The sequence below is a fragment of the Phocoena phocoena genome, chromosome 10, assembly GCF_963924675.1.
Source record: "Phocoena phocoena chromosome 10, mPhoPho1.1, whole genome shotgun sequence".
NCBI lineage: Eukaryota > Metazoa > Chordata > Mammalia > Artiodactyla > Phocoenidae > Phocoena > Phocoena phocoena.
This window is the reverse complement of record NC_089228.1, coordinates 60825612-60838957: the sequence shown is the minus strand read 5'-3', so window position 1 is coordinate 60838957 and position 13346 is coordinate 60825612. Positions and strand designations below refer to the sequence as shown.

Sequence of the window (13346 nt, the reverse complement as noted above, 5' to 3'; positions counted from 1 at the left end):
TTCCTTTACTTCCTTGTCCATAGTTTACTCTAGCTCCTAGAACGTATGTAAGACAGTTGGTTTAAAGTCTTTGTTTAGTAAATTCAATTTCTTGATGTCCTCAGGGATAATTTAACTCAATTTTTTTCACTTTGAATGGGCCATACTTTCCTGTTTCTTTGTATTATCTGTGTTTTTGTTGTTGTTGAAAATTGGATGTGCAAATATTATAATGTAGTACCTCTGGAAATCAGATTCTACCTCTTCCCCAGAGTTTGCTGTTCGTGATTGTCAAAGGCTGCAGTTGTCCGTTTGTTTAGTTACTTTTCCAAACCATTTTTGCAATAACTGTATTCCTTGTCACATCTGGTCATTGAAGTCTCTGTTCTTTTAAGCTTTTGTTCAATTAGTGTTTTAACAGAGATTTCCTTGAATACCAGGAGCTAAAACAAAACAAAACAAAACAAAAAACAACCTCTCTCTGGTTTTGCAGATTGGCTGTGTGCTAGGGCCCTTCAGCATTTAGCCAGGCTTGCACTGAGCCTACAGATCAGCCAGTGGTGAAGGCTTGGTGTCTTCTGAGGTATTTTCTGAGCATGCATCATGTCCTGGGTCCTAAATTCCCCAGTACACATAGGTGCTTTTGAATGCCCTGATTTCCCAAGGAAATTCTCTTCATGGCTTTTCCTCTCAGATATTAAGTGTTCTATTGTATGTCTCAACCATAATCTTTTACCCCAGGCTGTGGGCTTTATGTTTGTCTTACAGTGTTTCTGAGCAATGCAGCCTGCTTTTCTGCCCTGAGTGGGTTCTGAGTTTTGTAAAATAGAGATGAATGCCTTGTTTCAGTCCTTCAGGTAGCCCCCAGACAGATTAGAACAAACACAATAATTTGTGAGTTCTGCTCTGCTCTGTCTGGAACCAGGGACCAGGGTCCCACACTAGGAGTATGGGCTGCCATCTTCGAGACTGCTGCGGAGGCACGGCGAGGTGGTGAGGAAAGGGCAAGTGAAAATACCATGAGGCTTTCCTACTGCTTTTATTTGCCTTTTTCTTGATTCAGTGTTTGCTTGGTTGCTGTGAATATTTTCCAGACTTCTGACAAAGTCGTTTCTGACAGTTTCTGCTTGTGTTTCAGTATTTCTGTGGAAGGATGGGTGTTTAGAGCTGCCTACTCTGCCATTTTGTTGTATATTCACTCTAAGACCAATTTTATTTCTTCTTTAAATGTTTCAGAGAATTCACTGGTAAAACTATTTGGGCCTGGAGTTTTCTTTCTGGGGAGTCTTTTAATAATAAATTTACTGTGCTCACTTCGGCAGCACATATACTAAAATTGGAACAATACAGGGAAGATTAGCATGGCCCCTGTGCAAGGTAACATGGAAATTCGTGAAGCATTCCATATTTTTAAAACTCTTAGAGGAAGACATAGGCAGAACACTCTATGACATAAATCACAGCAAGATCTTTTTTGACCCAACTCCTAGAGTAATGGAAGTAAAATAAAAAATAAACAAATGAGACCTAATGAAACTTAACAGCTTTTGCACAGCAAAGGAAACCATAAACAAGATGAAAAGACAACCCTCAGAATGGGAGAAAATATTTGCAAATGAAGCAACCAACAAAGGATTAATCTCCAAAATATACACGCAACTCATGAAGCTCAATATCAAAAAATCAAACATCCCAATCCAAAAATGGGCGGAAGACCTAAATAGACATTTCTTCAAAGAAGACATACAGATTGCCCACAAACATGTGAAAATATGCTCAGCACCACTAATCATTAGAGAAATGCTAATTAAAACCACAATGAGGGACTTCCCTGGTGGTGCAATGGTTAAGAATCTGCCTCCCAATGCAGGGGACATGGGTTTGAGCCCTGGTCTGGGAAGATCCCATATGCTGCAGAGCAACTAAGCCTGTGCGCCACAACTACTGAGCCTGCGCTCTAGAGCCCGCAAGCCACAACTACTGAAGCCTGTGCGCCTAGAGTCCGTGCTCCACAAAAGAGAAGCCACCGCGATGAGAAGCCTGTGCACCGCAACGAAGAGTAGCCCCCGCTCGCTGCAACTAGAGAAAGCCTGCATGCAGCAACAAAGACCCAATGCAGCCAAAATAAAATAAATAAATTTATTTTTAAAAAATGCAATGAGGTGTCACCTCACCCCGGTCAGAATGGCCATCTTCAAAAAATCTACAAACAAGAAATGCTGGAGAAGGTGTGGAGAAAAGGGAACCCTCCTGCACTGTTGGTGGGAATGTGAATGGATACAGCCACTATGGAGAACAGTATGGAGCTTCCTTAAAAAACTAAAAGTAGAACTACCATATGACCCAGCAATCCCACTACTGGCATATACCCTGAGAAAACCATAATTCAAAAAGATACATGTACCACAGTGTTCATTGCAGTACTATTTACAGTAGCCAGGACATGGAAGCAACCTAAGTGTCCATTGACAGATGAATGGATAAAGAAGATGTGGCACATATACACAATGGACTATTACTCGGCGCTTAAAAGGAACAAAGTTGAGTTATTTGTAATGAGGTAGATGGACCTAGAGTCTGTCATACAGAGTGAAGTAAGTCAGAAAGAGAAAAACAAATACCATATGCTAAGACACATATATGGAATCTAAAAAAACAGTACTGATGAACCTAGTGGCAGGGCAGAAATAAAGACACAGACATAAAGAACAGACTTGAGGACACAGGGTGGGAAGGGGAAGCTGGGACGAAGTGAGAGAGTAGCGTTGACATATATACACTACCAAATGTAAAATGGATGGCTAGTGGGAAGCTGCTGCATAGCACAGGGAGATCAGCTCAATGCTTTGTGATGACCTAGAGAGGTGGGATAGGGAGGGTGGGAGGGAGGCTCAAGAGGGAGGGGATATGGGGATATATGTATATGTATAGCTGATTCACTTTGTTGTACAGTAGAAACTAACACAACATTGTAAAGCAATTATACTCCAAATAAATATATTAAATAAATAAATATTTTTAAAAATAATTACTTTCTTTAATATATTTATAGGTAGATTTTGTTTAATCTTGTGTTAGTGTTCGAGAATAGTGTTTTTCAAGAAATTTGTCCATTTTACCTAGATTGTCAAATGTACCAATGTAAAGTTCATAATAATATTCCTTTATTACATATTTTTTTATTTCTGTAGGATCTCTGGTGATATCTTCTCATTTTGTCCTGATATTGGTAATTTTTGTTTTCTCTCTTTCTTGATCACTAACTAGAAGTTTATCAGTTTATTTAGTCTTTTCAAGGAATGAACTGTTTTTAGTTGGTAATTTCTCTCTTTTTGGTGTGCTTTCCATTTCACTGATTTCTGCTCTTTATTATTTCCTTTCTTCTACTTTGGGTTTAATTTTCTCATCTTTTATAGCTTTTTAATGTGACACTTAGATTGTTGACCTAAATTTTTTCTTGTTTTCTAATGTAAACATTTAAAGGTGTTTATTTCCCTCTAAGCCAGGGTGAACAAGCTTTTCCTGTAAAATACCAGATAGTAAACATTTTAGGCTTTGTGGTGTCTGTTACAATTACTCAGCTCTGCTATTATAGCATCAAAACAGCCCTAAACAATACATAAATGAGTGTGGATGTATCCAATAAAACTTTATTTACAAAAATTGCTGGTGGACTGGATTTGGCCCACAGACTGTAGTTTGTCAGTTCTCTATTATTGCTGTGTTCCACACCTTTTCATATTGTATTTTTGCTATCAGTTTAAAATATTTTCTGATTTTCCTTATATTTTCTCCCTTGATCTCTTGGCTCTTTAGAAGTATATTGTTTAATTTCCAAATATTTGAATGTCTTATTATTCATTCCTAATTTAATTTTGTTGTGGTAAGAGAGTATACCCTGTGAAATTTAAATCTTTTGAAATTTACTGAGACTTTTATGGCCCAACATGTGGGTTGTCTTGATGAACATTCCATACGCACTTGAAAAGAATGTATTTTCTGTGTTTACTAAGTAAAGTATTTTATACATGTCAATTAGGTCAAGGTGGTTGATAATATCAGATCTACTGTGATTTTTTTTTAATCTAGTTGATCTCTCAGTTACTACAGTAGGAACAGTGAACTTCATCAATGATTGTAGATTTATTTTTTCTCTTCTGTCATTTTATATTTTTGTATTTTCAAGTTCTGTTTTTAGTTGCATATACATTTCTGATGTGTCTTCCTAATGAAATGACCTGTTTTTCATTATGAAATGTTCTTTATCTCTGGTAATACCTTTTATCATGAAATCTTCTTTTCTGATATTAATATAGCTACTCAAGCTTTCTTATGCTTAATTTTTCACGGTATATATATTTTCCATCCTTTTACTTTCAATCTATTTATATCTTTATTTTGAAACTACATCTCTTATAGACACCGTAAAGTTCAATCTTACTTTTTGATTTACTCTAACAGCCTCTACTTTTTAATAGTTGTTTAGTCCCTTAACATCTAATGTAATTTCTCACATGGTTGGATTCCTCTCTGCCATTTTATTTTCTTTTTGTTCCCTCTTTTACCTCTTAGTTCCCCCTTTCTTGCCTTCTTTTGGATTATTATAATATCTATATTTTACTCCATTATATTTATTTAATGTTTACTATTTTAATATACCTATTGATGTTTTAGCTCTTTTCTTTAATTTTTATGGTTGCTCTAAAATATATATATATATTTTTGCTTTTGTTATAAATTCTACAAGAAAATGTTATTTTTTGCTTTAAACAGTGCTGTGAGTTTTAAAGAAAGAGAAGAAGAAATATATATTCTTTTATATTTACCCACATAGTCACCATTTCAAATGACCTTCATTCTTTCCAGTAGTTACAGTTTCCATCCGATGTCATTTTTCTTCAGCCTAAATAACTTCCTTTCTATTTTATACAGTGCAGTTTTGCTAGTGTTGAATATTCTGTTTTCATCTATATAAAAATATCTTTATTTTCCCTTTAATTTTGAAGGATATTTTCTCTGGCTTTAGAATTCTGGTTGACTAGTATTTTTTCCCTTCAGCACTTTAAAGATGTTACTCCATTGTCTTATCCTGTGGCCTCCATTGTTTGTCATGACAAGTGACTATAATTTGTATTATTGTTCCCTAATATGTAAAGTATCATTTTTTTTTCTCTTGTTGCTCTTAATATTTCCTCTTTGTCCTTGATTTTAGCAGTTTTTGATAATGCCCCTAGATGTGGTTGTCTTTGTAGCCTACTTGGAGTTTTCTTAGCTTCTTGTATCTGTAAGTTTATAGGTTCTCGCAATTATTTCTTCATAATTTTTTGCCCCACTCTCTGTCTCTCTTCTTTTCTTTTGGAACTCCAGTTATACATATGTTAGCTTAAATTTATCCACAGGTTTGTGCATTTTCTTCTAGTTTTTTTTCTCTCTGTTCTTCATATTTGATCATTTCTATTGTTCAGACTTAAAGTTTATTGTTCAACCTTCTAACATCTCCAGTATTAAGCTGACCTAGTAAATTTTCCATTTCAAATATTGTATTTCTCAGTTCTAGAATTTCCACTTAGGTTTTTTTTTTTGTAATAGTTTTCATTTCTCTGTTGAGATTTCCTATCCACTCAACCTTAAATCCTTGAAAGTATTTATAACTTTTCTAAAATCCCTTTTCTGCTAATTCCAATGGCTTGATTATCTTGGGGGTTAGTTTCTTTTGACTGCTCTTCCTCATGAACTGTGGGTCACATTTCTTGTTTCTTTGCAAGTCAAGTGATTTTTTTTTTTTGAATAAGCTAATACATGGGAAAGCTCTCTCTCTCTCTTTTTTTAAAATATTTATTTATTTAATTGGTTGTGTCAGGTCTTAGTTGCACAGGCAGGTTCCTTAGTTGCGGCATGCATGTGGGATCTAGTTCCCGGACCAGGGCTCGAACCTGGGTGCCCTGCATTGGGAACACGGAGTCTTAACCACTGCACCACCAGGGAAGTCCCACAAGTCAAGTGATTTTTGATGTATACTGGATGTTTGTGGATGTAAGTTATAGATTTTCTGAATTCTGTTAACTTTACCTGAGGAACATTAGTTGTTTTTTTCCCCTTGTGGGTAGTTAACGTTCTAGACTCAAACTCCAAACTCTGCCTCCTCCACAGCAGGCGATGCTACAATTGCCTGCTTCTTATAGCTTTCCAACTGTTGCTTTTCACGGAGAATCTTGGCTCCTCTCCTGGGTAAGCACACAGAAGTCAACCAAGGATTTGTAGGATCCTCTTCTGTTACTTTCTCACTTCTGCTGGGAGCTCTTCTTTCTTTCGTCCTACCCACCCTTCCCCCGTTCCCCCCCCCACCTCCTGCCGCCAACTCCACTTTCCAGCTTCTCTGTCAGACTCAGACTCTGTCTTTGACTCCTCAAGGCCACAAAGAGGTTGGCTTTCTGGGTGAAGTTCTGCCATTTTGTTTCACAAGGATTGAGGCATGCTCTAAGGCAAAATATAAACCAAAACAAAACCATAAAGCTGCAAATTTAACTCCATGCAATTCACTTCTTTTAGTGATCAACTTTTGTCCTGTTTGTACCTGATTTTTGTTGCTCTTCAGTGCCTTAAAATACTTTATAATTGTTATCTATGGAAGAGTTAATCCAATATAAGCTACTTCACTATTATTAGAAGTGGAACCATTTACAAATTGGTTTTGTTTTTATCCAGTCTTTTAACTGGCAAGTTTAATCCATATAAGTTCATTGTAGATATTAATATTTTTGTATTTACTCTTGCTATTTCATTCTTAGCTTCCTCTTTTTGCTTCTTCAAATTGTTTTATAAGCTGTGTATGGGTTGGCCCCAAAATTCGTGTTTCTATTCTTTTTGTGGTCACCTTGCATTTTACCACATTTTTTATATATAACTTAAAGACTAAAGTACAGGTACTTGTTGTCTACCTCTATGCAATATAAAAGGACTCTGGAACACTTCAACTCTGATCCTTTCCCCCAAATTATATGCTGGTATTCTCCAGAATTTTGGTTCTCTGTGTGTGTATATGTGTATGTAATGCACACAAAAATTGTACAAACATCTCACAAAGCAGGTGACCATCTTTCAGGTTAAGAAAAACAATATTGCCAGTGTATTGATTTCCTAGGGCTCCTCAACTAAGTACTACGAACTAGGTGGCTTAAAACAACAAATTGTCTGACAGTTCTAAAGTTTAGACATCTAAGGTCAAGCTGTTGGTAGGGTCGTTGTCCCACACACAGCTTCTGGTTGTTAATGGCAATTGTAGGCATTCCTTGGCTTTTAGATGCATCCATCCCTCTAATCTCTGCCTCCATCATCATGGAGCCATCTTCTACCTATGAGTCTATCTTCACATAGCATTTTCTTCCAATAAGGACACCAGTCGTATTGAATTAGGGCTCACCCTAGCGACCTCATCTTAACTTGTTTACACCCACAAAGACCCTATTTCCAAATTAGATCACATTCATAGGTACCAGGGGTAAGGACATACCTTTTTTTGGGGGGGGGCACAATTCAACTCAAAACAACTAGTACCCTAGAAGCATCCCCCTCATTTAATTTTAATTAATTAAAATACAAATAGCCACATATAGTTAGTGGCCATCATACTGGACAGCACAGGCATAGTCTATATTCTTTTGGGTCTGGATGCCTTCAGTCAACATTGTTTTACAGATTCACCTGATTGTTAGCATATAGCTTTGGTTTGTTCATTTTCAATACCTCTATAATAATTTTACACATATATCACAACTCATGTATTATTTATAGACATTTGGTTGGCTGTTACAAGTAATTCCCACACTTCTGGGAATGTATACTGCGGCGGGGACTTGCTGACATTCAGCTTTAGTAGGTTATGCTAAGTTTTTGTCCAAAGTGGTTGTTCCAATTTCCTTCCAGTACTGAATGTGAGTTCCCGCTGATATACTGATACATCTTCACTAATCATTGAATTATTGGTCTCTTTAATTTTAGCTAGTGATGGTCATTTCTTTGTGGTTTGAGTTTACATTTTTCTGATGAGTAATGTTTATTGACCATCCTCACATCTTTTGCCAGTGCCTTTCCAGATTTCTTGACAGTTTTCTTTTGGATGATCTTTTTTTTTTTAATTAATTTATTTTTTGGCTGTGTTGTGTCTTCGTGCGGGCTTTCTCTAGTTGTGGCGAGCGGGGGCTAGTCTTTGTTGCAGTGCACAGGCTTCTCATTGCGGTGGCTTCTCTTGTTGATGAGCACAGGCTCTAGAGCACAGGCTCAGGAGTTGTGGCGCATGGGCTTAGTTGCTCTGCGGCATGTGGGATCTTTCCGGATCAAGGCTCGAATTCGTGTCCCCTGCATTGGCAGGCGGATTCTTAACCACTACGCCACCAGGGAAGCCCTGGATGATCTTTTTATTGATTTTTCTGGGTTGAAAATCTTCTAGTTCTCTCTGGATACAAGCAAGATCCATGTATTGCAAATATTTTCTCTCACTCAATGTCTTGTCTTTTTACTCACTTATTGGTGCTTTTGGTGGAGAAAAGTAATTTTAATACATTCCAAAGTACGATTCTTTTTCATAATGTTTTTTGAATCCTATTTAATAAATCTTTCCCTTCACTAAGGTCATGAAGTTATTCCCATGTATTGTCTTCTAGAAGCTTTGTTGTTTTGCCTTTCACAATTATATAGTTAAATATACAGTAAATCTGAAATGTGTTTTTGTATATTCCATAAGGTAGAGGTAAATTTTAAGTTTTTTTCCATATGGCCTACTAGTTGACCATTTGTTAAGAATATCATCTTTCCCCACCTTTCTGCATCACCACCTTTGTTATCAATCTACTTTCCATATATGCATGAGTCTGTTTCTGAGTTGTCTATGCTGTTCCTTTGGTGTGTTCATCTGTTCTTACACTGGTACCACACTTTTTTTTTTTTGCGGTACGCGGGCCTCTCACTGTTGTGGCCTCTTCCGTTGCGGAGCAACAGGCTCTGGACGCGCAGGCTCAGCAACCATGGCTCACGGGCCTAGCCGCTCCGCGGCATGTGGGATCTTCCCAGACCGGGGCATGAACCCGTGACCCCTGCATCAGCAGGCGGACTCTCAACCACTGTGCCACCAGGGAAGCCCCCCACACTCTTAATTACTGTAACTTTGTAATAAGTTTTCATAAGAATAAATCTTGTCACCCTTTTCTTCTTTGCTAAGAGCATCTTGGCTTTTCTGTGCATTTCTTCATCCCTTTGAATTCATCTTAGGGCAACTCACTGACCCAGAATCTAGCTTTAACTTAATGCAGTGTAGAGTAGCTTGTAATGTTTTAAATTGCCAACTACATAACACTAGTGCCCCAGCTCAGAGGAAGGTGCGGCTGTATCTTAGAAGAATTACCGGTGTCTGTGAACCAAGTAGGCTCTGGGAGACCGTGGACTGGACAGGATGAGATAAATCTGGTGTGAGAAGCTACTGAAGGCCAAGAAACGGACACCTAGTTCCACCCTCTTGGACCTTAGTAGCATCATTCTTGGGAAATGGAGAAAAAGACCTGTGAACACAAGAATGTCAGTCTTGTTCACTGTTGTATTCTGTGCCTAGTATACAGTGGGCATTCAATAAATATTTGTTCAGTGAGTGCATATGTGTATATGCTTCTCAGAGGACATTATATAGCCATGAGTTTGACTCTTTGCTTAGATACTAGAAAGCTTAAAACTAAAATTTTAATAGCCTTTGAGATTTTGCCATTTCATGGTTTTGGCTTTCTATTTCTGCTTTAAGTCTTATATGCATTACCTCAAATCTTTTTGGAAATACATACTCATTTTCCACGTTGAGTCTGGTGATTACCTGTTAGTGATTCTAGAAGTTTGTTGAGTTTCTACATCCCTAAATGGAAATTACTTACAAGTTTCTTAGCATAATTAAGCTCAGATATATTATAATTCAGTTTGAGATTATATCCAGATTCTCATATTTCAAAATAGTCATATTTTATGATGAAGAAACTGCCAAGTTACCCCCAGTTTCTCTAGTTTGTATTTCCTTTCCTTACTGAAAATACAGATGTAGTTGATGAGACTTACATAAAGCACATCTTTATTAGTTTTCTGCTCTAAATATCAAAATTCTATGTTTTTTAATGCAGATGTGGAATTAGAAGAAGCGATTAGAAGAAGTCTTGAGGAAATGTAATTAAAGATATTACCACACAGCATCAAGTGGCCTTGAAGAGACTCAGGATAATAAATTCTTGAGTTTGTTTTCTAAAGGAGATCAGAAATCTGCTAGTACAAATGTACTTGAAAACTTTTTTTTGCTTTCATATGTTCAAAATCTGATATTGCTTTGTATTTTTGTGCTATTTTGCAAAAATGTGTAGAGGAATAGAATACATGGTAATGTAAATACAAATCATGAATTCTAATATAGGTATCATGTTTCCCAGTTAGCTTTGAATTCATGTATTTAGGTTACAAGAATTAAAAATTAGAAAAGCCCTTGACTATTGTTTATATGTTTCCCAAATAGAATTGGTTCTTTAATTTTATTTGTACAGTACAGATGATTCTAGTTTATTTTTTTAGGAGTGAAAATGAATATAAATAAAGCTGTCATAGCTCACTTTTTCTGTAAATTCTGCTTCTCATGTGGCACTAATATATAATACCTTTGAGATCTTTGATTATTGGGAGAGAGTAATGGAAACTGATCATGGAAAGAGATGAAAAATTTTATCAGCAATGTTCTTTGTGGGTTTCACTCATATGTATATCCCTGCTTTAATTAGAGCTGCATATTGCTGGAATAAAAAAAATTTTCTTTGAAAATAGTGAAAAGAAACTTTTGCCATTCCTTTTACCTGCTTAGACTTTTTTTTTTTTGCGGTACACGGGCCCCTCACTGTTGTGGCCTCTCCCATTGCGAAGCACAGGCTCCGGATGCGCAGGCTCAGCGGCCATGGCTCATGGGCCCAGCCGCTCTGCGGCATGTGGGATCTTCCCGAACCGGGGCACAAACCCGTGTCCCCTGCATCGGCAGGCGGACTCTCAACCACTGCGCCACCAGCGAAGCCCCTGCTTAGACTTTTATGTGACTTGTATTATCTACTGTTTAAAGGGAATGATGTAAAAAATATTTGCATAGAATTAGGCATATTTTTAATAATATTCTTTTATATATATTTGTGTAAACATAGTATTCTTCAGAAAATAACGTTGAAAGTTCTACTCAGGAGTAATCTTCCTTAACCCTTTAAAATTTTTATTTCATATTTTCATTTTAGTTATTCATTAAAATGTTAGTTTCCTACTGTTGGTATTAAATATTTAACTTTTAAATGTTGAGGCCACATTGTGAATAATAAAAAACGTTACCTAATTAGGAGACTAAGAAAGGGTTTGTCGTACAATCTTTGTGTATATGCTTCAAGTTATTTGACCCAGAAATGTCATCCCTAAAAATTTCGAGTAGTAATTACTTACCAAACTTAAAATTTTCTGTAAATATAAATTTTTCTTTAAGACAGAAAAAAAATATATCATGGCTAGAACTTTGATCTTTCTCTGCAACTAGATAGTTTAGTGTGAAATAGTATTACTGGGTTTTTTTATTATTATTATAAAGTCTTTTCAATCCACATTGGAAACCAATTTGTGTTTTTATTTCTTAAGCTGTCGGTTCTGTCCTACCTGCTTGCATTTTTTTTTTTAAGTACACATCATAGCTTGAGAATGTACTAGTCATTTTTCCGAAGTGACCACATTGTATTTTTAATTTGCTTGTTAGAGTAGTTAAGGCTTTGGGTGGCAGTCATGGAGCCGGACCTTAAAGACATCTGCAGGAGCTTGCTCAGTAGTGAGGAGCAGAAAGAGTGTTCCAGAAAGAAGAGTGGTCCAGCAGATGTAGGGGAGGTGCCACACACAGGTGGGATGCAGCCTGTGTTCTATTAGGACGCTTGTGTGGTGTCTGTGGTCAAGAGTAACTGAGGCTTTTCATATGACAGGAAAGGGATAATTCATCATGATCCTTTAAATAAGGTAACTGGGTTGTTTAATGTTTTAATTAATAATTGTCACTGATTCTATTTCTACTTAATAAGCAATTAAAAATCACTTTTAAATTACTTCATAAGTTGAAGTTAAGTTAGACACAAGGAGGAGAGGTAGTCTGGATGTTACAGAAAGTTTTGGGGAATATTATCAAGAGTAAATGTTTCTAACATGGACAATGATGCTTACCTGTTTGTTTTTATTCATTTTTTATTTTATTGTGATTTTTTTCTTGTAAAAAGTTTTTATTGTGATTCCTTATTTTTATACCTGAATAACAACTTTTGTCAAAGCAATGATGGATAACATATGTTTATTTTAAAAAGGATATGTAGATAATGTACTGGTAGTATGTGGTTGGTGGTATCATTGATTGTCTTAAATAAAAATATCTCGGTTAAGAAGCTTTTTTTTTTTTCTTTCTGGATGCTTGGTATCCTACCAGACCAACCCTTTCTCCTACTCCTTGTCCCCCTGACGATCTGGCCCTCCACTCTGGCATCTCCCAAGAACAAGGTACAGGGACTGTTCTGGACACCCTTGGGCAAGTGCAGCTGGGAGACTCAATCGGCTGGGCCTCAATTTAAAGACTTTTTTTTCCATCATTTTTTACTTTTAAATTTCTTTGAAACAATTCATTTATTCATTCACTCACAAAGTATTTATTGAGTACTTACCGTATGTCAGCGCGGCTGTTCTAAGCACTTGAGATACACCAGTGAGCGAAACAAAGCCTACACTCCTCTCTGGAGCACAGCTGGGGGAGAGGTGACCAGAGAGGAAGGAAAACGGGGAAGGGGAAGATAGTATGGGGGTGGGGCAGGGCAGGAGTGCTTGCTATTTGTAATAGGGAGGTCAAGGTCCTTCTGGTGAACTTGAGCAAAGACCTGAAGGCCAGGGAGTGAGCCAAGCAAATGTGTATGGGGAGGAGCTGTAGGTGGAGGTGAAAAGTCTGGAAGTGAGCTTGATACATCCATGGAAAAGCAAGAAGGCTAGCATAGGCGAGTGAGCGGGATGAGCTCAGAGAGCAACAGGAGATGGAGTCCTCTGAGGCCTCTTCTGAAGACCTTGGCTTTTACCCATTTCACAAACGAGGGGCCGCTGAAGGTTTCTGAGAAGTGGTGTGATGCGCCTTATTTAGAAGGATGACTGTAGCTGCTGTGCTAAGCATAGACATGAGAGCAGAAGCAGGAAGACCAGGTAGGAGGGTATCACGGTGATGCAGGAGAGAAGTGATGCTGGCCGAGACCTGAGTAGGGGAGTGGGGACAGGCAAGTGGGAGTAGGCCTGGGTGTTCTCTGAAGGTGGAGCCC

At 37.4% G+C, this 13346-nt stretch overlaps 1 protein-coding gene and 1 non-coding gene across 2 annotated transcripts in view; both read left to right on the top strand.

Annotated features, from left to right (window-relative positions):
• The window catches only part of ZNF451 (zinc finger protein 451), an 84531-nt gene extending 73767 nt beyond the window's left edge, over positions 1-10764 (top strand). Inside the window, exon 15 of the mRNA XM_065885495.1 lies at positions 10131-10764. Coding sequence (XP_065741567.1) covers positions 10131-10177 — 47 coding nt within the window. The 3' untranslated portion in view covers positions 10178-10764. The remainder of the gene's footprint in view (positions 1-10130) is intronic.
• On the top strand, positions 1286-1391 carry LOC136130141 (U6 spliceosomal RNA). Its single transcript, XR_010656331.1, has one exon. It is a non-coding gene; the product is annotated as a U6 spliceosomal RNA (small nuclear RNA).
• Positions 10765-13346: the final 2582 nt, after the last annotated feature.